At 37.6% G+C, this 25,860-nt stretch overlaps 1 protein-coding gene across 1 annotated transcript in view; it reads left to right on the top strand.

Annotated features, from left to right (window-relative positions):
- LOC105394033 (transcription factor Sox-21-B) overlaps positions 1-4,057 on the top strand; it is a 33,648-nt gene extending 29,591 nt beyond the window's left edge. Inside the window, exon 5 of the mRNA XM_011565871.3 lies at positions 2,363-4,057. Coding sequence (XP_011564173.2) covers positions 2,363-2,818 — 456 coding nt within the window. The 3' untranslated portion in view covers positions 2,819-4,057. The remainder of the gene's footprint in view (positions 1-2,362) is intronic.
- Positions 4,058-25,860: the final 21,803 nt, after the last annotated feature.

Raw genomic sequence — 25,860 nt, 5'->3', positions numbered from 1 at the left:
ACGATCGATAACCCTACCGAATTGCTCCCTAACAGATTAGGAGTGAAACAATATAATCAGCTCACTCCTCGTATTAACACTAAGTAAGGTATCTCTACAGAAACCGTATAAAATAATATGGAGAATAGTCCTTCCGAATCCCCTTTCGCTTACCTGGGGCGGTGGAATATTAAAAAACGTGATTCGGCGTTTTCGCATAGGGTAGCGGTTAAGGTAAAGCGCTTAGTGGTGGCAGAAAGCGTTTTAATTTTAAATTATTAATGTGATAGTATGTTATATACAATTAGAATAAGTGCAGGTCTTTATTATTCAAATTATAAGTAGATAGTAGATACCTAACTATTTAGTAACATGACCAATTTAACTGGAAGTTAACTAGTATCAATCCAGCTTCACAAACACCATATTCCAGAGCGCCATACCCTATCTGAAGGCCTAGCACGGGGTGCGACGTTGCATTAAATTGATTGATTGTATGTAAACTATCCAAATTTTTTCCTTAGTCAAGTAAAATAGCCTCCTGTAATAAACACCATGCACACAGCCTTACCGATCGGATTTTAACGAACCATTGTGATTTCCGGATTCGATTATCGCGAAAGGTGATTTATCTTTCGTTCAAAATCACTTTCACGCCTGCCCCGCGGCCGGTAAGGAGATTAGGTTAGATTAGGCAGTTCGGTTAAATTCTAGAATTAGTTTTAATCCAGCATAAAATAAGCGTACAAGGATGCGTTGCAATTTTTTAAAATAAAACTTGGAAATAAAAAATGAAAAAAAAAATTATAAATATGTGAGTGCAATCATTAAATATTATAAAAGTTATTATTAAAATACGCTCAACCTTAATTAAACTTAGGCTAATATATTGTAAAAGCTAAACAGGTATAAACTGCTCAAATATTAATCGTACTTATGTGGAAACACAAAAGTTTCGGTATAATTTATTAGCCTTAACAATAATGTTTTATTAATACATAGTACCTACCTACATACTTTACCAAACTCTGGAATACCTACCTATATAGGGCATTTAACGCACAAATCGTGATCACGAATTATCTCACATACCAAACTATAAACGAATATACAGTTTCCACTTACTAAAGACAACAATAGCCCCAGAATAATGCTCAATATAACGAAGTCACGAAACCCCCCCTTAATCCAGTGAGCTTAATACCTAATAGGCACAGTTGGTCTACTACTTCAGTAAATCATACTGAATTAATAGGATTGATATAATGTATTAATTAAACCTTGATTATGATATAACGTAATTTGACAAATAGTTAAGAATATCTTACCAAGCATACCGCTTTCCCATACTTGTAATAGTTCTACGTACCTGAAACATGCCAAAAAAATTACCTCCTTATATAGCTTACTCAAATTCGATAGTAAAAAAAGAAGAACCTACTCAAAGTCTTTAAAACAACGTTCCGTTTTTCCAAAAAATTCAAATACATTAGTGGACTTGTTTGTTATAATCTATCATTTTGTTTTTTTATAACGCTTAGTACCTACATTCGTGATATGAATTGATTTTCAACTGAAGGTGTTGTATTCATCCACTATACCTACTTTATTCCATCGTTTACGGCCAAGGGGTTACTGTAGCTTTCGATTACGAAGTATCAACAGTTTATCCTGTTGTACAGGATGTTGCAAAAAGGGTATACTAAGCCTGTACTATACTATGGAAAATGTTTTTTTTTCACGAATTTTGAAATTCTGATTTCAGTTGCGGGCTTAGATATAACATGCTGCACATGCTGGTTTCGGCTTAGTATAACCCTTTTTGCAACACCCTGTATATTAAGCGTACCGATTGCATCACAGCTTTCGTGCGTTTGTTGGAGTGACCCCCCAGCAGTAAAGTGTTCGTTTCTTGTCGCATTGTGGCGCGTTAATCCTGATTTAGTCGACTAGCCGCCGCGCGTATTTCACGTTTAAAACGATATTTAAACGACGCTGCCCCGGACGCAGCGGTTAGGGATGAGCGGTAAGCGAGCTCTGAAGGAAATATATAGAGTTGTTACATCTTTGCAGATAACTTTATAGAGCGCAACACCGCTGTTCTTACAACGAATGTGCCGTGTAGCCAAATACAAATTAGAGTACATTATATTAAATAACATAACCATCAAAAAAATACCCTAAAAACTTCTTAGTAACATTTTCCATGGCATAAAGACTAACTCGATATTAAGGTACCATGTTAAGTACCTAACTTCGCTATACGTAATACATAAGTAATTTCTTAAAAACCTTAAAAGTAACTGAGGATAATCCACACAGTTTCCTAATGTCAACCTACTCACTGAGTAAAGTAACCTAACCAATTCCCTCCTTGTTACAGGTGGGCTCTTCCATGGATATGTCGAAATACTCGATCGAGGCTGAAAAGTACCGAAGCTACGGCATGTACCCAGACCCCTCCCGAGGGTACCTGGACTCGGCCGCCCTCTCCAAAGCTTACATGTACATGGACCAACAGCAACAACGCTCCTACCCCATGGACATCAACAAGATGTACTCTGAAGCGTCCGCCGCCATCGCCGGGCTCAACAGCAGCACTCTAAACTCTGGACCTTCAAGCTTATCCCCGAGGTCCCCGGCTGAGTCTCCAGACATAAATGTCAAGAGCCAGGACAGGGCTGAAGCTGGGAGTACATCATCAGGGTCCAACGCGTCGCCTTCCCTACCGTATTATCAGGGGCAGGGACTGCTGTCGATGCCGCAGTACCCGGGTCAATACGCGCAGCCCACGCAGGGAGGGCCAGAGTTTCGGAGGCCGTTGACTGTCATATTTTGACCTGACCAGGCCTAGGTGATTGGCTGTTGTTGATTTGTTTTTTCGGTCGATTGTTGGTTGCCAGTGCGCATGTTGTTCTTGCTCTGTTTAGAGGTCGTATTATGTGTGAAAGAAGGTTTTGACTTAGTATTCAATGTGCCCTTTTGTCAATCATTTGATTGAATGTATTTGTTAGGACGTTATCACTCGATAACTTAAGTTATAATGATAACACTTTTATTTTTATTTTCGCAAGTTTTTTTCACGATTCGTTTCGTGGCAATCCAAAGTTCCTTTTTGATTTTTCCTTTGTATTTATTAAGTATTCGATGTTATATTACTAGATAATGCATTCCAATTGTTGTACCTATATTGTAAATAGAGAATATGAATAGGTAGAATTAGAAAGTAGATTATTGTTAAAATTGTATTAGTCCATTTCAATTGTGTTAAAGTAAAGTTTCCATATTCAAGAAATAAGGGCGTCTTGCACAACAAAGTTAAATAAAATTAAATAGTTTGTCTCTTGCTCTGACAGTATAATGTCAGAGCAAGAGGTCATAGATTTAATTTTATTTAACTTTGTTGTGCAAGACGCCCTAAGTTACTTTGTTAAGGAAACTTTACCGTTCTACAATTTTAAAATATTGAAAGTCCAAAATGATGACAGAGAACAACGATATTTGCTAATAACTTTGTAAATAAATGAAAAATTATCAAAGTATCTACTACTTTATATAAGAAAAGGCTCACGCGATGTGTCATTATGTAAATAGCAACTATTTAAGATTATTAAATTCCTAGATAACTAGATAAGAACTAGGTATATTTATAATTACCTATTATAAATTAAAGGTTTAAAGATTATGTTGAAGCATTTATAACAGTTGCCATATTTGAAATTTAATATCCACAGATTAATGACAGATAACAAAGACTTTTGTGAATTTCTATAAAGCGAATCTACTGTTAATAAGATTATTATTTTGTTTTTTCTTTAGAAATTTGTAAAAGACTTTGATATCTTGAAACATTGCCACGTTATTAATTATTCGCTACAACTTACAAATTCAAAAAATCCAGAACTGATATCTTTTTATACGATTTTAAATTAATTGGTAAGATTATGGAAAAAAGAAATTATAAGAAACCTATTTTTGGTTCGCTTGAGATTGAATGACTATAGAATCTTTATAGGACTAGTTAAATAATTATTGTACTTAATTAAAAAGTTAATAAAGTAACCTAAAATTACTATTATTTCGTTTTTTTTTAATCTAACTTCAAAATGTGAACCAAAATAATATTTAATAGGTAGGTATAATCCCTTTTTCTCTAAAGACAGCTATTAAAATAGTTATTACACTTTTTATCCGAGTACGTCATTATATTAAAATATCAACCCTAAAATAATAATATAATAGCTATTGCATTTTATAATAGCTATTGCATTTCAAACGTATATTTACACAGTGCTATTACCACCATTTAAAAACACAAATGCTTTTTAATATTTTTGTCCATAAGGCAAGTCATACATTTAGTTGAAAAGTGAGGGAGCTGCGATTGGCATAGAACAACAACTGCCTGTCTTTGTGGGCGAAATACACTGTGAAAACATAAACAAAACGGTCCAATGAATATTATTACTGTTCACATGGTGCTCCTTTTTGTATATGTCAGAGGATATAGCAGCGGGATAAAAAATTAAAGATTATTCGGGATGAAAATAAGAAATTTTATTAATTTAAACTATAGGAGAAATCTTAGCTATCAGCGATATATTATCTAGTTACTAACTATTGTAGTATCTATAGAGAAACTTTATGTTTTGACAGACAACAGTTTTCACTTTAGAATCGACTACGTACATTTTTTTTAATAAGGGCACCCCGTTGTGTCTGTCTTCTCTTAGAACGACCACTGTCCTTTTTCGAACTTGGATGAAAAACATTCCTTAAACAAAATAAGGAACACCCTGTATTACCTCCACCCTCGGCGTATCACTCGAAATCGCACAAAAATAAACACTCGCCAGGCGGATGCGATACGACGCGATTGTTTTTAATATAAACAAAACTGATTTAATTCACTCAGACACACTGATTCACTGAGTGGCTGAGTGAGTGGTTTAGAGGGGGGTGTCATGGCTTGTTTTGTTTTGCCACTTTTTAGTTGGAGTGGCGGGATGGTGGAAAAGAGAGATAATTGTGGGTTAGGGGTCTATTATAATTTATATTAAGTAGGTTCATATAGTTGCTGATGGAGTAAGTACATACTGTTTTTTGTATTAAAAATGAGAAAGTTTGTATGTAGGTAGGTTGGTTACTATTTTAACGTAAAAAGCATTGGTTGGATTATGAAAAGCACAAAATTGTATTTTAGCAATTTCAAACTAATTTTATAAGTACATAAGTGAAAAATTAGTTATTTGTTATACATAAGTAACCTGCCATAGTTATAAAGAAAATATAAGGTACAGCTACAATAAAATAAAATAACAATTATTGACACACGTGCCTTTTGACATATCAAGCAAAAGGTGACAAGAACTGACAATATTCTCATCATAGAGAAAAAATAAACAATTGTGGAAAGAGTGCCATCTAGAGGAGTTTTTTGTCATACTCTATACGTCATACTGAGCCTACAACGCCATCTCTTTACATTGCTCAACCTCATTGTACATACATACAGGGTGCCCTGTTGGGACACCCTGTATATATAGATATTGTTATCACAAGTTAATAGCCGGATCTCCACCAAACGATCCAATGCGATCCGATCGCCCGATCCAAGAAGTTTAGTATGTAAGATTCCTTGGATCGCGCGATCGAATCGCGTTGGATCGTCTGGTGGGGATCCGGCTATTAACTTCAATCTATAAAGATATAAGACATATTTGCGTTAACGTAGTTACACCACACAACAGTTATTACATTTATCAGCTAAATTTAAGTTCAATCTATTTATGTACCTACCTACATGCAACAATAAATAAAAAACAAATTATTATATAATTCTTTATTACCTCGCCTATAACAATGTTTCAGTTCAGTTTTGTTCATGTCACTTGTAAAATAATATGCGAGTGGGTGTGTGTATTCCTTTCACCATGAAAACCAATTCATGTTTTGCTAGTTTATGTTTCCCAAGAGAAGCAAATCTTGTCACTTGTGGTGATAAAGTCATTCGTCCAATAGTGCATCATTTATCCTCGCGAGGCAAATCTTTGACGACATTTATCAGTTTGGTACACATAGTATTTTAATCTTCAGCGGATATGAAGATGTCGATCGCTCTTTGCCAGTGCCGCCATTTCAGCTCGGTTCCCGTGGAACCACATGGAACCTGGATCCATATGGAATCTGTCAGGTCACAAGAATTTCATAAAAACACTTTTTGCGGATAAAGATGCTTTTTCTTGACACACCATGTTTATTTTTATTTGTAGGTATATAACATTTATAAATAACGATATACCGAGAGTATAGGCTTTTATTACAAAAATGTTATTTGCGAGACATTGTAAGACAACTGAACTGACACTGACACGCAATTTCTTCATAAAAGCCATAGATCATGACAATGTTAACATTCAAATACTACTTATCTATGTGTCTTGTTATTGTTCTATGGTCTTGTTGATAACGCCATCTTACATCTTTTTTGGTAGTAAGAGTAATATAAAGAGATGGCACTACCTTCTACTAAAAGTTCCGCCATTAAGACACTGACCCCCCCCTGATTCTCATACCTTCCAAAACCATTGCCCAGCACGCGGTTAAAATTAAAACCAATTTTCTTAACCAAGAATCAATTTATCAGACAATGCGTTTATCGCACCCCGCTATTTTGTTCCGCCTTACGCAGTTGACAGTTTTGACCCAACACCCTGTAGATCGACTGTCAACTGTCAAACCGGCACGTGGCGGCGCGTGCACTTTAAACTGTTATCGGGATTTTGACAGGGCTGTGTCAAAAATAGTAAGTTTTACGTCTCGTTGTGGGAGCGGAGTTTAGGACAGTGACTTACTGCCGGGTCCACAACCTTAGCCTATCCTATAGTATGGGTTTGCGATCTACGAAAATGAAAGTTTTGGTTTCCTTCTGTCTACTGCTATACATTACTAGCTGTTCCCGCGCGCTTCGCTTCGCCTTAAAAACTTTTCCCGTGGGAATTCCGGGATAAAAAGTAGCCTATGTTCTTTCCCAGGGTCTAGACCGTATGTATACCAAATTTCATTCAAATCCGTTCAGTAGTTTTGGCGTGAAAGAGTAACAGACAGACAGACAGACAGACACAGTTACTTTCGCATTTATAATATTAGTTAGGATGTGTCAAAACATTCATAATAGTTTCCGCAACAGGCGCCACTTTGAATGCGAGAAAACGTTAACTTTCATAGTTTTCGATCAAACCTGTACTAGACATACTAAGAACGTTAGAAAGACCTTATTTATAAGCGCAGTTATTTCTAAATGGTCGTTTAGCAGGACTGACTGACTGTTCTTGCTTTTAAACTAGGTATGTGTCTATTATTGCGATAATTTATGAATTTATGACAATAAAGCAAAATACTGTTGCTGCTAAAACGAATATAATAAAAAAACATACCTACTTAAATGATTATTATTTGATGATAGACAAAAATAATTGAGATGGTTATGAAACAATATAGAGGTACAACGCAGTTAAGTGTAGAAAATTGTTATGGAAATTAGAATTGGATTTATAAAACAGGATGATTGTTTGAATGTTAGATATGATACCGATATCCATGAATTAAAATTGGGTTGACTATTTTAAATATTTAATTATAGTGCCTAGATACCTAAGTAATGATGTAATTAACCGACTTCAAAAAAAGGAGGAGCTTCTCAATTCGTCGGGATCTTTTTTTTTTACTGGATAGGTAAGAAAGGTAAAAAAAATTTAACGCTCATTAGGAAAGTTGCAGTAAGTAGTATGGACTAATGATTATGATGGTGATAGTAAAACAACGGTATTTTTCATATTAATTCTCCAAGCTTCGAAACTTGCATCGGCACAATTCAATAATGTATTTTTATAAAACACGCTGTATACAGTCAAAACTGTAGTGACAAGCTAGGAAACTGCTTATGTGGGCTTGTTAATGAGTGAGCCATTAACCTGTCAACGCTAACGAGGCTGACAGAGAGACGGACAACGTTGTTGCCCAATTTATTAGTAGATGTAGATGAGCCATTCGTGTTTGTCTCGAGATGGTAATGATTTTGGACACGCTGTATATACGAGAGTGGTGCTTCACCAAAGGGCTTATCCACAAGCTCAGAGTTGCTCAGCGTGCTATGGAAAGGGCTATGTTAGGCGTGTCCCTGCGAGATAGGATTCGTAATGAAGAAATCCGCAGGAGAACTAAAGTTACCGACATAGCCAAAAGGATTAGCACGCTGAAGTGGCAATGGGCTGGCCACGTAGCCCGCAGAGCCGACGACCGATGGAGTAGAAAGGTTCTGGAGTGGAGACCCCGTGTCGGCAAACGGCGTGTCGGTCGCCCCCCAACCCGTTGGTCTGATGATCTGCGGAAGGTAGCGGGAAGCCGCTGGATGCAGATGGCGGGTGACCGTTTGGGGTGGCGATCGTTAGGAGAGGCCTATGTCCAACAGTGGACTGCGGAAGGCTGAGAGAGAGAGAGAGAGAGTATATACGAGTATCTATTGAGTTCGTATAGTGATGTACTGCTGTCGTTTTAAGTGGTTGTTTGACGTAGTGATGTTGACAGGTCTTGTGGGAAGATTATGACATCACTCGTATAAAAGTAAGTGCTATAAACGATGCATCGAATTTTGTCTCTTCAAACACTATGTATCGATATCATATAGAATATTCTAGCCATATATCTAGGTAACAACCTTTTGACTCATCACAGATATCGGTAAAAATCAATAGGAGTGAAAAGAAAATATCTTCCAAATCATTGTTTTTCCTTTCAAGAAACGTACAATGCCATCAATCTATTATGACATGACAGTCCTCCTATTTCAATTATCAATGTATTTGAGAGGGTGATCTAAGACTCTATAGGAATATAAAATGGGGTGGATATTTTTAAAATCCCCCGGGTTTCTTGACAAAAGGTGTTTTTCATATAAACACCGGTATTCCCTTCGTCGTTAGCACAATGGATGTCGAAGGCAAGTGACAGCTCGAAAAAATATGTGTTTTCGTGAAACCCCAAGTTCTAACGAAGTTTGTTGGAAAATTCATGTTGGTTTTTCAGAGTTCCGTGCACGGTTCCATAAAACACTACAACTGTGTTCTTTAATGTACAAAATGTACCTACACCTATATACGCTAACGGGCAAAAGTGGCTGAGCAAGAAAACAAAAGAGGGTTAAAAGTGTCCTCCTTTTTTTTTACTATCGCAAATAAAATCTTTTCATCATTCCACTATATTTACCCGACTGCCGAAGGAGGAGGGTAATGTTTTTTTAAGATGTAGACAAAAAAGCTAGTAGAAATCATAAAATAAAAGTTGACTACAGTAATGATAAAGGCGATTTTAAAACAGTATCTTCATTAAATGGCAATTTATACCTCAAGGCGATTGATTGTTTCATTATTTTAAAGCAATGATATTCATAAACCTAGTAAGCAAACTTACCACACACCCAGTCATCACGGGACAATACACAAAATCAGCCGATAACTTCATACAATTCATATAATAACAGTTGGGAGAAAGAGGAGCCACAAGCTTATTATAATGCATTCATATCAAGAAGGTTACTCTAGCATAGTACAATCGGTACGATATGATAAATGAAAAAAATTAGAATTAGGTAGAACCTAACTTTTACAAAATATTTAATAGGTAAATATATAATAATACACTCAATGAAAAAGTTCCAGGGACATAAAACTAAATTACCTACTCCTAAACGGAAAAGCCTAGCTTAATGTCGCCGTATATGCAGTATTGAAGTACATTGAACAGCGCATCAGAAACAGAATATTACCAACTGAAAACGTAGGTACCTAAATATTTCGAACAAGGTAAATCTAAATTATTATTATTCTTGTTTTGTATGGCACTTGTACTGTGCGTGACAAGCACAGTAAATTCCGCCAATATCATGTGTTGAGATAGGAAACAGTAGAGCAAGTTAAAATGAAATCTAAATTATGTTTTAAAAAATTGGGATCATTTGGTTGACATTTGGTATCACCATATTTTTCATTGCTCGTGAGTGTAGTCCTTATTGAGTTAATAACGATAGAGTCCGACAACTTTGCAAACTTTACGGGCGATATATTTCCGTCGACCAAATGATTGGCTTTCCTTTCGTATCCTAGAGTGACCCCGAGGCAGCGCGTCCTATTATACCGAAGATACCATCGACGCGTGTGCTATACAATATTTTTAATTAGATCCCGCCATATCACGCCTACCAGAAGACTCAATTGAAATTATATTAAAATTGAATGAGCATTATGATTGTGGTTGGAAAAAGATGTGTGTTGTTTGGCTTTGAAATGGGTTGTTAGTTGTTAGTGTTAATTTGGTCTGATTGGTGAGTTACAAATAAAATACCTGTCAATTATTATAATTTAAAATAATTATAGTTACCTTCTGTTTCACAATGACTAGACATACTTTTACGGTGAATGAAAATATCTAGATTCTTGCCTAGATTTACAAATCACTCATAAGAGTCTTTTAACAAAGAAATAATGTTTTGACAGCTCAAATATTAGAATCGACATCATTGAGCACCATTTCATCAATAAGCATTTTAATGTATATATATTTATATATATATATATATATATATATATATATGTATATACATATATACATTATATATGCACTCACGACTATAATCCCCGAAGCGTCTCACAAGCGAGCCACCCACTTTTCGCAGCACATTTTTGTACTCACGTGATAGTTTGCGAACCATATTGCCATTTTTATGTTTTGAAACTAAAATCTTCATGTATCCTATATAAACTTATGTTACCTATTATTATCCCCTAGATAAACTTATGCAATAGACCGTACCCCGTATGTAGAGCAATATGTGGGCCGAAGCGCCATTCACCCATTGTGGCGTGTTAGCTAATCGTAATTGTGCTATTGTGGAAGATAAAAGCCTGTTTGCTTAAGGCAGCGTAGGTGTGCCAAACAGTGCCAGCGTTACTTACGCATTCGTGAATATGTTACTGTAAAAGCTCGCACAATGGTAAATCCAAAGATTTACGGGTAAAACCTAAGATTTACCAACTCTTAATACATACAACTTCCGACTTTTACTAGCTGTCAGTGGTAAAACCTACCATTTACTAAATTATAATGGTAAAAGCCCGAAAAAAATGACCCATTTTCATAAATCCTTACATTTACCAACTCATGTTGGTAAATCCTAAGACTTACTGGTAAATCTTAGGATTTACCGTAGTTTGAGCTTTTACAGTAACAAATACAAAAGTACTTGTATAGTGGGTGCAGTTTTGTAAGTGCTCGGGTTAGCAACCAGTAACGACAAGACGGTTTGCTGGTAATTTTTAATTAATTAGCAGATTTTTTTGCAATAAAAGTCGGTATCTCCTTTCTATAATATATATGTATATATTTATTGTAATTAGAGGCTATCTATAAGAAATGCCTACTAGAATCATAACTATTTTGTAAACACATAGGATCGGTAAGTACCTACATAATTATACTAAAATCTACAAACAACAGTTCGTAGAATAAAATATGAAAAACATGAAATAATATTTTATTTGGTTTTCTTTATGTAGGTATTGCGATAAAAATACCAAGTACGTAACAACTCCTTTCTCAAACGGAAAAAAATGTAATACAGCATTCAAAGAACGCCTCACATAAAATTCAACACAAATATATAGTAATATTTCAGCTATAGTCACCATAGCATTAGATTATTATACGAGCAAAATCTCTCATATAACGTACAAACGCTTTTGTGTACAACACAATATCGGAGAGTTTCAGGAGGAAATACTTAGAACAAGGCACTTGGGAGAAGTGGACATAAGTATGGACATAAGTGGATGGAAGTATGTCAATGGATAGTTTTCGAAGAAACAAAATTCGATGCATGGTTTTACTTTGTTACACTTAGTGCCAATTTCTCAATAGTCGGTTAGAGCATAACCAGGGAGCAGTGATTGACTTTTGACACATCTGTCATGAATTTTATATGGAGATGACTTATAATTTTATCAATGATAACTGGTCGGTTAGACAACAGACTAGGGCGAAATTGGCACTTAAGGATCGCAGATATTTTAGAAATTCACGATCAGCGTTATATCAGAGCGACTTTTAAAGCTCTAGAAGGAAGTGGCACAGGATAATTACAGAAGCGTGGAGAAGAACATTTTGTAGTTCTTAGCTCCGCGTCGGAGTAACATGACTGAAAGATAATTTTAGGCTCAAATGAAATTAATGAAGATGACCAAAGGCGCAGTACCGGCAAAGTTCTTTGCCCGTGAGTGTATCAACAAAATCTTACAGAACATCTCCTTATTCCGTGCGCGCGATAGGAAATATGTTTTGAGCGGGTGTGTGCTCGCATGTACGCGACAAAACGCGATTGAAGCGCGTTTGTGTTCGACTGTACCGGGTATTGTCGTGTTTTGTACTTTTGACGTATTATACGAGTATCTACGAGAGTGTGTGCATGTGTGGGTGGTCTGTTTGGGGCTTGATCTAGACTTTGAATCGGGGAAAGCTTAGCGATAATAAAATAGCTGGGCCTACAGTACAGGTTTTGCAATTTACGTAAACTAAAAAAAATTTGGTTTTCTTCTGTCTCCTGCATACATTATCTGTCAAAAGTTTCGAGATAGTTTCCGCTAGAGGCGCCACTTTGTATGCGAGAAAACTGAAACTTTTATAGTTTTTTCGCATACAAAGTGACATTTTCGACAATCTATCAAACCTGTACTAAACGTAATGTATTCTTGAATTTCATGTAAAGAATCAGGTACACCGTACCTCCATATAAATGATTCTTTGTCAAATATTAAAACCAAGAATTACCCTTATTACCCGACTGCCGAAGGAGGAGGGTAATGTTTTTTTATTATACCCTTGCTGTCTTTGGTTGAATTAGTTTTTCAAAACTTATAGTATCAACTTTTAATAAAATTACCTACAGTCTCTGAGTTTTTATTTATTGTGAATCTGAACAATAACCACACATTCCATTGTTGTCACAATATCAACTGTTTCAGCTTTATTTTCAGTTAAAAGCTTATTCACTACAAAAGTTTAGCGATATAGCATGCTTACTTATAGTTTTCATGGTTCTGTAAGTTATTTTATTTATTTTATTTTAGTTTATTTGGAAAACTTACAGCTAAATCAGTACAATTAGACACAAATAAAAAACAACAAAAAGCCAATTAATAGTTTCCAATTAATACCTACTTAATAGTAATTATGTAGGTATGATTAACCGTTTACAGAGTATTATAAATCGCATAGGAATACAAATACTTAGATATGTATAACGATTTTGAACGACTGGCTAAATCTTTTGTTCGTGACAGACCCTAGAGCCCTAGACCAGTACTTACGTCTGGTACCTACAGGTTTGATAGTTTGTCAAAAAGTATAAAATAAACGTTTACAGATAGAAACGTAACTTTTGACAGATAACGTATGCAGATGACGGTATAAAACGAAAACTTTTTCCGTTTTCTTAAATTGAAATACCTGTACCAGAGGCTGTACAGTTGTAGAGTTTGTCACCGAAAAACTAAGAAGAAGAATCGGAAAAACATAAAACCATACAGTATTGTAACGTAAAAGCTTCTAATCATCCACCGCGGGTCCCTAAAAACCCAAGCTGAAAAAGGTATAATAATAATGCGTGCAATAAGAATGATAATAATAACTGAAAAGGCTATAGATAAAGAGATGAGCGGCGCACCTCGGTTGAAATTTTTAATTTAATTAATGGCAAGTGCGCCGCTCCGATTATAATATTACGCAGCTGAGTGTTGTGCTGGCAACACCCCGCCTGCCAGCCGGTAGGGTGACCATCTTTATGTATACCTATTTATTTATTAATAGACACTTTATTGCATACTTAAAAAATAACATACACTGACAAAATACAAATTAAGAAGAAGTTAGCACACAAAGGCGGACTTATTGCCAAAAAGCAATTTCTTCCAGCCAAGATTAAAACATATAACTAGGAACAAGATGGTGTATCAGTGTCACATACAAAAACAAAGCAAAAGGCTTTTCGCATTTTGTTAACTATCAAACCGTTTTAAGTTCAACCTAATGACAACCATTGTAGCAATGAATAAAGTCACAAATGTGAATTTATGTTCATAAATACGAATGTATGTTTATTACTTTTTTTTGTTTGTAAATAAATAGATACCTGATTGTGAAATTTGCATCTTAGAATTTATTTTTGGATGATGACATTACAATATGTAAGCACGCAGAGTAACTTTTATTTGCAAAAGCAGATTCTTATCAAAGTTCCATAATTTTCACAAAATTATTGTCACCCTTCTACACCTACCTCCCCCTCACCCCTTCTAGACAACGCGTGAGGTTCAGCCATTGTCAGGCAAATCTGCTCCTTCGCACAGCGCCGCTCACATAAATAATTATATATATACACGACTGTAACTATACCTAATAGACAAAGACGCTAGTTTAAACTTTCAAATGAAGTCAGTATTTGAATATTTGGATTCGGCAGCACGATAATTTATTAAGTGCTTTGAGGTTATACTTGAGTATACACTAGATCGGTCGATAATTTTTAAAATAAGAGTGTCATTTCACATAATTAAGTAACATTTTACAAAAAAAACCACCCTAACTGGCCAGTCATAAACCGCCATTCACACAAAAACCGACTAGCACAACAACATTCTAATCGCCATGATAAAATAACACCTGCCCAATAAACGCAATACATTTTACACACACGACCCAAAAAGTCCTAGTTAAAGGAGAGGAAGTTATAAAAAAAACAGTTGGCGGTACAATAAAACACTTTCGGGGTTCCTTTTTCGAAAATTCATTGACAAAAATCCTGGCAGGTTGTGATTATAAAAGTAGCCGTTTAGAAAAAAGTGTTCGAAAAAAGTTTATATCATTCATGGTCTCCTTGGTTATCGGAATTTGTGGCTCCCACAGGTTTTTTGGTGTTTTTGGTGTTTAAGAGGCCGTGCCGAAATGTCTCTGTGGAAGGGTTGTGACTCAGCCGTTTTCAAGACAAGGGCTTATTTAGGTTGTCTGACCAGTCTTAACGTCTTTCAATAATTTCATTCATCTTTACTTACTGTATAAGTGTATAAGAGTAACTAATGATACAGTCATGATGATGATGGCGTATCGAATCATCAGCTTCTTAGACGTATCAGACTTCGACCTTGTCAAAGTAACTATTCATTTATAAACTGTGAATTAGGTAATAAAAATATATTTATGAATATTTGTAAATTTTGATTTGGACAAGGTGCATGCATAGGCAAGTATTTTATTTTTTTACTTGTAGAGCTTCCACTATGTTATTGTATTTTAGACGTTTCCTTATGTCTGGTGAGTAGAGTTGGTTTTCCTTTGCAGTCGTCAAATATGTATGGGATTTCGAATGTCAAAAAACCAATAATATAATGGACAGAGTATAGTTACTGATTTTGGCCGCAATTTATTTTCTTTTGACCACTTTTTATTAAAAAACAGCACCGTAGTTCCTATTTCGTTTCAAGTCCTGTACATATTATCAAATTTTCTTTCAAAAAATATTTCTCTTCTAAGATACAAGATTTACTTCATTGACGTCACGCTTCAAACTTAACTGAACATACTGTATAACAATATGAATAGTGCACGACTAGAGAGGGTTCTCGAATCACGTACAGTGGTGGACACCCTACATCTCCACTTATTCTAATTTAACCCCTACGGTGCACAAGTTAAGAGCTGTAGGAAGTTAAAAGTGAAGGAGTTTACGGGTCTTCCATGGTACTTGTGACAAATCCATGGAAATTCGCGTATGGGAGGTTGGAGGCGACCTGTTCTCACGTACGTAAAGTATTGATTTTTGGATTGGAGTCTGCTGCTGCAGTTACTCTTTGATGTATCATGTATTTAGGGAGGTATTGAAAAAAATTGTTGGATGTGTCTAACTAAAGTACATAGTATACCTACTTAGTAAGCCGAAAAGGCTTAACTCAGGGGCTTATTTAGAACATACCTAGGTACCTAAATATTTAATGGCCCAATTTTTTTTTTTTTATTGGAAAATCGATATTTAAATGTTTTTCAAAAAGTCGTCAAGTGGTTATGTGTATTAGTTTTATGAGCCCCCGAGTCAAACATTATGATTATAGCTTACCACTTTTGCAAAACCATGTACCTAGTATTGAAAAAAACAAAAATAACTAATGTGCGAACAAAAAATTGTATAGGTACTTTTAATAAGAAAACACGTAACGATCTTATCCCAGAACATCGTCCGGCGGACTGTAGTAAAACCTTTAAGCGAAACTCCGTTTGAACCTCCATAATTTACTATAGCGCCTCGCCTCGCAAACAAATGACGAAGCCACCGTTTTAATTACACCCCCATTGAACCCTGGCTCAGACGCCGGGTTCCTTCACAATAAAACTTCGAAGCACTGAATAATTGGCCCAGTATTCAATATAATTGACTAGTATTGAGCATGGCTAGGAATTGAGATCCAATCAAAGTTTTCGAACGGACAATAAGCGTTCAGAAATCGGAAATTGGCTTGAGGTTTCTCGTTAAAAATGGCGCGGTTTTGTTTTCCGAACGCTGCGGAAAATTGACGTTTGGATGCTGGCTGCTAGTAAATAAGTTGTCGGTAAATAGGAGTGGATGTCGAGTGCGAGTGTTGTGGCACCGTTGGATTTGCGAGCCGAGTCAGAGAAGACTCCCCTTTACTTTTATGATTATACTCGTAATCAGCTATGTTTTAAAATTAAAATCAATTATATTATAATACCTAACATAATTTTCTCTCAAACCGATACAGCGGATGATGTGTGGTATATCTTCACACTTAAAATATTTACAAATAAGGCAGCAACCTAATAATTAAGAAAATGACAAAAAAAGATAGACCAAAGGAAATTCGCTCAAAAGCCTTCTAAAATGAGCTTTTAGACTTTTCACAAAGCCCCTTTTCCCTGTATAATGGTAAATCTAAGCCTCGATGGCACTTCCTTTCCATCTTTTATGTCACAGGTCATCTTTTCTTGACCTCGCCAAGGATCATAAGCCAAGTGGACACTCAGTACGGGAAATAAGGTACGCCGCACACTTGGCGTATGTGGTTTGAAGCAGATATAGTTTCTAACAACCGACGGAAAAAAGACTGATATTATAAGTTTAAAACGTGTCTCTGTAGGTTTCTGTGTACTTGTGTGTATGTCTCTGTGGTAGCGTTGCTCCCAAATTTTCGATCTGTTTCTTTTGTATAGTGTTACCCCAAGTGCTCTTAGCCATGTTTCATGAAAATCAGTTCAGCCTTTCAAAAGTTATGCAACTTTTAGTGTGGAATGTCGGGTGTTTTAACGTTGGTCAGTCTTATATCGTATGGTAAAGAGCACAAGAGTAGCATCGCCGAGAATAAACTAATGTTAAATTAGTATACTCAAAAAGGAAACGACGACGACCGAATGGCGTAGTGGTTAGTGACCCTGACTACTGAGCCGATGGTCCCGGGTTCGATTCTCGGCTGGGGCAGATATTTTTTTTTTTTTTTAAAGATTTTATTATCACTCCACAGACTTTATGTCCGTGCCTTTTTGAGAGATCAATATATTGTGAGAGTTTGGTTGTTTTTTATCTTCATCTTTTAACTACTCACTACTCAATGTGGAAGCTTATAATATATATATTTTATCTTTTATATATATATATACCTATATATTATTAATATTTTTTTTTTTTTTTGCACTCCTGGAGGAAAATCTACACAGACCGAGGAAAATCTATACCTGGGAAGGGGAAATCTATACCGACAGAGGAAAATCTATACCTGGGAAGGGGACCCAGGTAGTGTCGGCCTTTAACCGACTAAAAACCCCCAGTTGTGCATTTCTTGTTTTTTTTTTTTTTTTTTTTTCTTTGTTTCCACACTTACAATTATAATGGCAACAAACATTTGAAGGGTAGGGCCAGTGTCAGCTGTCTTCAGAGAACTTAACAGACGCCTGTCAGTGGCCACACACTCCTTTTGTCATCGCTGTTGTTTTGCCTGGTGTTAATGTGTGACAGTGTTCTTAAAACTATCTTAATTTTATTGGTTAGTTCTTATACAGATAATATTAATTCATGATATACCTACTATACAATACCTACATATCAAAACTATACAATACATGCTATATACTATACATAACAAAACTATAAAATACATGCAATACTGTTTGGCCGTCAATATAAAATTAAAATCAAAATTCTCCTATTCCGCTCCATTTTGCGTTGCCAAAAGCCTTGCTGTTCATTGCTGGGCAACGACCTCTTTGTCCCGATTTTTTATTGCCATCTTTAGGTTGTACTCGAGGATCCGTTTCTTCGGTGCTGTTATTGCCGTTTTAGCGAGGTTGCCGATAGCGTCCTCGGTGTCATCCGAAAAGTAGGTGCAGGCGGAGGTGTGCCTCGACAGCGCCACTACTGCGTGAGGTATGCTATCGTGCAACTTTATTTTATCTTTTGTTTTTATGATAATGACGGATTCGTACGTCAATCCCTGTGCTTCGTGTATGGTTAAGACGCGTGATCCCGTTCCTTCTCCAAACCCTTGGATGGTCAGGGTCTCTTTTTCTTCCTGTGTATGCGTCAGGAATAGAGTGTTGGTTTGGGATTTTGGAATTGCTGCGTCTGTAAACCTTTTCAGCTGCAGAGATTGGATACGCGCTGTGGCTGCGTATATGCCTGAGTATACTTCTCTTAGGGCGTATGCAACATCCATGGGGTTTCTGTATGAGCACAACAGCTCCTGGGTGATGTTTGCTACCAGTGTTGGGCGACTGTACCTTAGTTCGAATAGGTTCTCTCTGTCTATGTACGGTAGCTGGTTGATGTCTCCGATTAGAGCAATATCACTGGCACGGGACAGGCGGGCGGCAATTACGATTGCCCCGAAATGGTTCATCAGGGCCTCGTCAATTATCAGGCGTTGGCATCCGACATGTTCTCTAAAGCCGTTTACTAGGACTGATGCCATCGTACGTACCCTAGTTCTAACCATGTCCCCGATCCTATGCGCTAGCCTGTTTCGTATATCGACGGCCGCCTCAGTTGTCGTGGTGATAATGGTGTCTTTGCTCACATCGAAATTATTTACCACCCAGGTTGTCTTCCCACATCCAGGTACCCCGTTCACCCAAGCGATGGTGGGCATCGTCCAGCTATTCCAGGTAGCGTTAATGGTTTCCGCTTTTGCTAGGATTTTGTCCTCTAGCATAATCCTGGTACACTGAGCTACGACCACCATTTGGTTGTTGTGTGGGAGAGTGAGTTTCGGGATGTTGCGTTCCCAGGGCACGAATCCGCATTCCTCGCTATAAGCCGCCATATACGCTCCAGTCATTTTGCCTCTGAGGACTTGGCAACTTGGGGCAGATATTTGTTTAAACACAAATATTTGTTCTCGGGTCTTGGATGTGCCCGTAAAATGGCAATAGGCCCTCCCTCTATTACATTGGGACTAACATAACACTCTGGCGAAAAGTGGGTGCAGCAATGCACCTCTGCCTACCCCGCAAGGGAGTACATTAGTACAAGGCGTGAGTGCGTGTTTTTTTTTTTTTTTTTCAAAAAGGAAAAGAAACGCTCAGTGTACTGATGCCCTAAGTCTTACAGACAGTGTAACGATAGGGGACAGATAAAGCCTCCACAATACATATGCTTCATACATTACTGAAATAATATTCAGTAGGTATAGAAATGGGAATAGTATCTCTCAGTAAATAAAAGTTTCAATGAAGTTCCACATAGAGATATGTAAATACAAACGTAGGTATAGGTGTTAGGTAGGTAAGTGAGATACTTATTTACCTATGGCACAAATTAATATAGGATCAGACAAAGATAACACGTATCAATCAAAAAGCTTCATCCAAATTAGACCATTCCTCTTAAAGCCTTACCGTACAAGACCTCTCATTTTCGCAGCGTGGTTAACAACAACACATGACAATGTCTGTGAGCGAGCGACCAGCCAACGATAACTCGTACTTATCAATCTAAAACTGCATCAATTAGACTAGTCCTCTCAAAGCCAGGAAACAGACACACACACGCACTCACCTAACCGTACAAGACCTCTCATTCTCGCAGCGTGGTTAACAACAACACATGACAATGTCTGCCAGCGAGCGACCAGACAAAGGTATCGATCGACGCCGCCGCGGCGTTTCCAGCTCTGTGGAGTTATTACCCCTCCGTGGTGAATGCGAGGTGTTATAAGGTTGAAGTGTACAGACAAAATAGAATGTCTAGGTAGGCAAAAAAACCTATCAGATAGGTAGGTATCGTAGGTGGGTAGGTAGGAAGAGATTACTTTTAGTAATAAGGTCGCCGATTGTGCTCAGTATTTATTTTCTTTTCATGTTTGTAGGTTACTTTGTAGGTTTTTGTTTGTGTGCAATAAGGAGTCTTTAGGTATTGTACAAGTGTTAAGTTAAGGTGCATGGAAAAGTCCCTACTGGTAGTCAAGTACCCATACAGATAGTCTTGATAATCTCAATTTGATAATGAATCATTAGTGTATTCAGTGTTTCTGTTCTGTTGGTTCGCTGTTCTGAAATCACGTGATTTAGTTACGATAGAACTATATAGGTAGTATTTTTTTTATTTATTTATACTTTATTGCACAATTTACAATAGTAATAATGTACAATCAGGTGGACCTAATGCTAAAAGCATTTTCAGCCAGACAACCTGCAGGAGGTACTTACAAAGATATACAATGTTGAAAACGTTCGTGTCAGTCACGATCGATGCTAGCCGACATTTTATACACATATACTTATTCAAACATAGAATTTGCACCAAACAATGTATTTCTTTGTAAGCTCCGTGAAATAATGGCTGTAGATATTAAAAATATGGCTTTGTATAATTTATTTGTTACATTAAAAAAAAAAAAAAAACACGCACTCACGCCTTGTACTAATGTACTCCCTTGCGGGGTAGGCAGAGGTGCATTGCTGCACCCACTTTTCGCCAGAGTGTTATGTTAGTCCCAATGTAATAGGGGGCGGGCCTATTGCCATTTTACGAGCACATCCAAGACCCGAGAACAAATATCTGTGTTTAAACAAATATCTGCCCCAGCCGGGAATCGAACCCGGGACCATCGGCTCAGTAGTCAGGGTCACTAACCACTACGCCAGTCGGTCGTCGTTACATTAACTTTTAGGATTAAAATACCTACATACAAAACATTACATACTTAAACTGTATTAACTTCAAGCCGACTAAGTAGCGGTAGGTAAGTAAAACAAAAGCGCCACACAACGCAACCAGATCATAGGCCAAACGCGGTAAATAAGCAAAACCTCCAAACCACACCCCAAGAAACCGCGATTCGCTATTCCACCCACCCACACGTCACAACGCGCCAACAATGGGCCAACAATCAACCAACAATGGCTCAAACAATGGGCACAAAGGGCGAAGGTATCTTCCCATTGTGCCGAACAAAGAAAGCCACGCCCACAACAAAGGCGGCTTTGTTTCATGCGACGTATAGGCCCCTGTGATTGGTGGAAGTTTTTGCTCGCTCACGAAGCATCGGTTGGGCCACCCGCTGCTTCAAGAATGCATACAAAAAGCATCGGAGATCGTATCGTAAAAAAGTCTTGATAAATCGACCGCTACCTACTACCGAAGTGGATTCGGGATTGTGTAATGGCGGACAGGGAAATCGATATACGCTTGTATCCTTGCCACCTTTTTATTTGGGTCAACGGTGTCAAGTTTCTTCTTTCTCGATAGTATTCAATATGTAAAGTGTTATTTTGAGTTCTACTTTGGTACTTACCTCACTGTAAATAAACTATACATAATTATAAGTACACGTTGTTGTATTTTTCGTTGTAAATAATTAAACTATCTACATGTTGTTTATATCCTGCTGCTCTGTTAAATGTACTTCAATGTTGCAGAAGGCGTCATTAAGCTAGATTTTTTCAATAACGAGTAATTTTATGCTTTTCTCATTGGAACTTTTTCATTGCCTGTGAAAGTTCGTTGTTCATGTGACAGTCTCGTATTAGAATGTCTAATGTTTATACCTACATTATCTTGTACAGGGTACGGGATACCAGTGTACCTACTTATAGGTATATGTACTTAACTATTTTATTATGAAACATCATGGTAATCCGCAGACCTATCTCTTAGTTATTTTATTTAATAGTCATTTTACATTTTAATTCTTACCAAGTTTTTATATAGGTATATAAAAACTTGGTAAGAATTAAAATGTAACTAATGTAGCTAATAATTCAGGGTCCAATAGTTTTCATCGTATTATTTGTTTTGTTGTTAATACTGTCCCAAATAATCTTGCTCGCCACTGCATTGAGTTTAGTCATATCATAACATATGAAGTGTCTTTATAATGATTTCGTTTTGTAACAGATGCATTGGTAAAAACATTCATGGACCCTTGTAGCCTTAATAATAAGAGCTATAATGGGCGATCGTTTTGTATTTCGGTCAGTAAGTTAGGCGTGTGGTTTAAAATGCACCTTTATATTTTTATAAATAAATAAGTAGATGAAAAAAACGGCAGTTGTGTCGGTCTATAACCCTTTGACGGGAGTTTTAAATTGACAGGCTTGTAATAAATAACCTAATATGACTGTAGTACAGCGGTTACTCGGCCGGTAAGTCGGTAGAAACAGTAGGTAGGTAAGTACTAAATAAAACGCAGATGGACCCGGGTTCGATCCGTGGCATACCTATTAGGTATAGTGCTTTGAACATATTAGAGGTTGTCTGGAAGACATCACTTTTAGCTATAAGACCATTTGTAGCTAGTAGCTACATTATGTTAAACTTGCAAGTTTAGTAAGTAGTAGTAAGCGAGGACATGTCCTCGTGCACTTCGCCTTTGGTTTTCCCGTGGGAAATACGGGATGAAGAATTACCTAAAATAAGAACCGAATTGTAGGTACGTAGGTACCTACAGCAAAAAGGAGTACCTACCTAACCTACCTACTGTAGGCACTAGGAACCTACAACTTATTGTATAGCAGTTATTTAAAGTCTTAAAATATGTAATTTTAAGTGTTTTATGTACGGTGGCCTGCGCCTAAAAGTATACAGGCGGAGTTTTTAAAATAGCGATCTCAAGCTCACATGCTGCTCAAGCACATCCACATAAACACCACTGCTACACACATCACACACAACACGTCCCCGGATTTATAACAGATGTAGCTGGTCCCTTCATCATCAGGGATCGCTATTTTAAAAACTCCGTTTGTATACTTTTAGGCGCAGGCCACCGTACAATAAAGTTATACTACTACTACTACTACTTACAAAAAAGTACCTATATAGGTACATAGGTATACTCTGCAGGGTTGCAAAAGTGGACGGTGAGTCATAGGGTCATTTTGGTCAACTTTAATTCTAAAACATTTAAAAATGATTGAATAATATTGTATTGGATAGGTAGGTAAGTTCATCAATTGAATTTTAGTTGGTTTTTGGTTATAAATAATATAATAAATATGCTCATAGATTAGCTATTGGTGGGCACACTTTCAGCGACACAACTAAGCGCAGCCCAGAGCCCAGTGGTGGGACAGAAAGGCTCGCAAATTGGCTCGCAACCCGGCAAATTGAGCCGTCAAGGGGCAAACACATTCGCGTAAGTGTTTCTTAGGCTACAAATTGGTACTTTACTCGGCCTCTGTAGTGCCAGTTTGACTGAGGGTGTGGAGGACCGACTAATGATTTCGGTTTAGCTAAAGCGGTCGCGTTTTATTTGGCCTGATGTGTACATTTATATTTACCGCACCTTTAGTATCGACGTAACTGAAAATATTGGGTTTTATTGTATAGGTATACAGTATACACTTACTTACCCATAAGTATATCATATTCTATTTATTTAGTTTTTCTTTACATAGGTCTGTATCATCAAACCGGCTTAGTTCACTATTTTGAAATTTACCACTAAGCCGGTTTTTTTGCCTTCGTGAAGTCCACAAAAAGTGCGTGAATGTCTTGCGCGTATTCCCACTTCTTCTCCATTAGCTGTTTAAGCAGGAAAATTTGGTCAACGGTGCTACGATTGCGTCGGAATCCACACTGGTAGTCTCCCAGAGTCTCTTCTGCATACGGTTCCAGTCTACGTAGCAGTATGTAGGAGAGGATCTTATAAGCACAGTGTACACACACACTTATCGACAGTGTAGACAGGGAAATACTGTTCAAAATACTGCTAGTATTTAAAATGCCGAGAAAACTAGTGTCCATGATAAAAGTGGCTACGGGCATAAGTAGGATGCGCGTAAAGGTGGACGGTGACCTGACTGACGCCTTTTCCGTGGTAACCGGGCTCAAGCAAGGAGACGCCTTGTCACCCGCGCTGTTCAATCTGGTGTTGGAGTATGTCATCCAAAAAGTGTTGACACATGATGGCGGAGTACAACTGAATGGACAGCACAAGGTGATCGGGTACGCCGACGACTTAGCTCTGTTGGGGGAGAGTGAACGCGAGGTCCAAGAAGCTGCCAAGATACTGGAAGAGGAAGCTCACAGGGTCGGGCTCAGAATCAGCACGGAAAAGACCGAATACCTCCACATGACACGACACCGAGGCAACCATGAGGTACGAAAAAACCTGCAAGTGGGAGAGACAGCCTATAAGGGAGTGGCCAAATTCAAATACCTAGGTTGTACGATCACTGACACAAACACAAGGGAGCAGGAGATCGACATCCGAGTACAAAACGCCCTCCGATGCAGCGCTGCTCTTCATAAAGTGCTAGTGTCAAAGCTTCTCAGCAGGAAAACCAAGATCCGAATTTATAAAACCGTAATCCGGCCGATCTTGATGTATGGCTCTGAGGCTTGGACACTCACTCTCAAGGAAGAGAATAAACTTCTGGTTGCGGAAAGAAAGGTGATGAGGAAAATGCTCGGACCAACTAGGAGGGAAGATGGTAGCTGGAGAGTACGGAAGAACCAGGAAATCGAAGACCTGATTTCCGAGCCAAACATCATTGGTCACATTAAATCCCAGCGACTCCGTTGGCTTGGTCATCTGCAAAGGATGGGGGAGGATCGCGCTGCCAAGAGGGCCTACCTTGGAGTACCAAGCGGTCGTAGACCAGTTGGCCGTCCCAAATATCGCTGGAGCGATGAAGTCGGCAAGGACCTTCGCCAACTACAGGCAGGCGACTGGAGAGCGACTGCGCAGGATAGAGACCAGTGGCGACTTCTTGTGTCTGAGGCCAAGATCCACTTCGGGTCGCTGAGCCAGCGGAGTAAGTAAGTAAGTAAGCCGGTTTTTTTACTAAGATTGTATGGTATAGGTAGTACTATACCTACAGTAGTAGGTAGTGTACAATTCAAAACACCAGTGAAACATTGAATCATTAGGTACCTACTTACTTATAATCTTTTCGTGGTACTTATTTAATTTATGTTTTGGAATACTTACATAATATGGTCAAGCTCCACTTCGTGCTTGTGCGAAAATCGTATATTTTCAATTAAGTACCTGCTTACTAAAGATCGTTTATAGGTAAAATTAACTATGTTATTATCTTACACGGGCATAATATAATAATAAGTCTACCAGGAATTAGGTGCCTACGCTATCGGTAGCCAGCTGTGGCATGTCACTCTGAAAAAATGTAGCTAGCGCCATCTTACGAACCTATAAGGAACTAAACAAGTACGGTCCAAACTATGGTCCTAACAATTAATACGTAGAGATAGGCTGATGTTAGAGCTATGTATGTAACACTTTTCTACCTTGTCAAACTAACAAAACCTATCCA

This window comes from Plutella xylostella, chromosome 4 (assembly GCF_932276165.1).
Source record: "Plutella xylostella chromosome 4, ilPluXylo3.1, whole genome shotgun sequence".
Classification (NCBI taxonomy): domain Eukaryota; kingdom Metazoa; phylum Arthropoda; class Insecta; order Lepidoptera; family Plutellidae; genus Plutella; species Plutella xylostella.
This window is presented reverse-complemented; position numbering and strand designations above follow the sequence as displayed.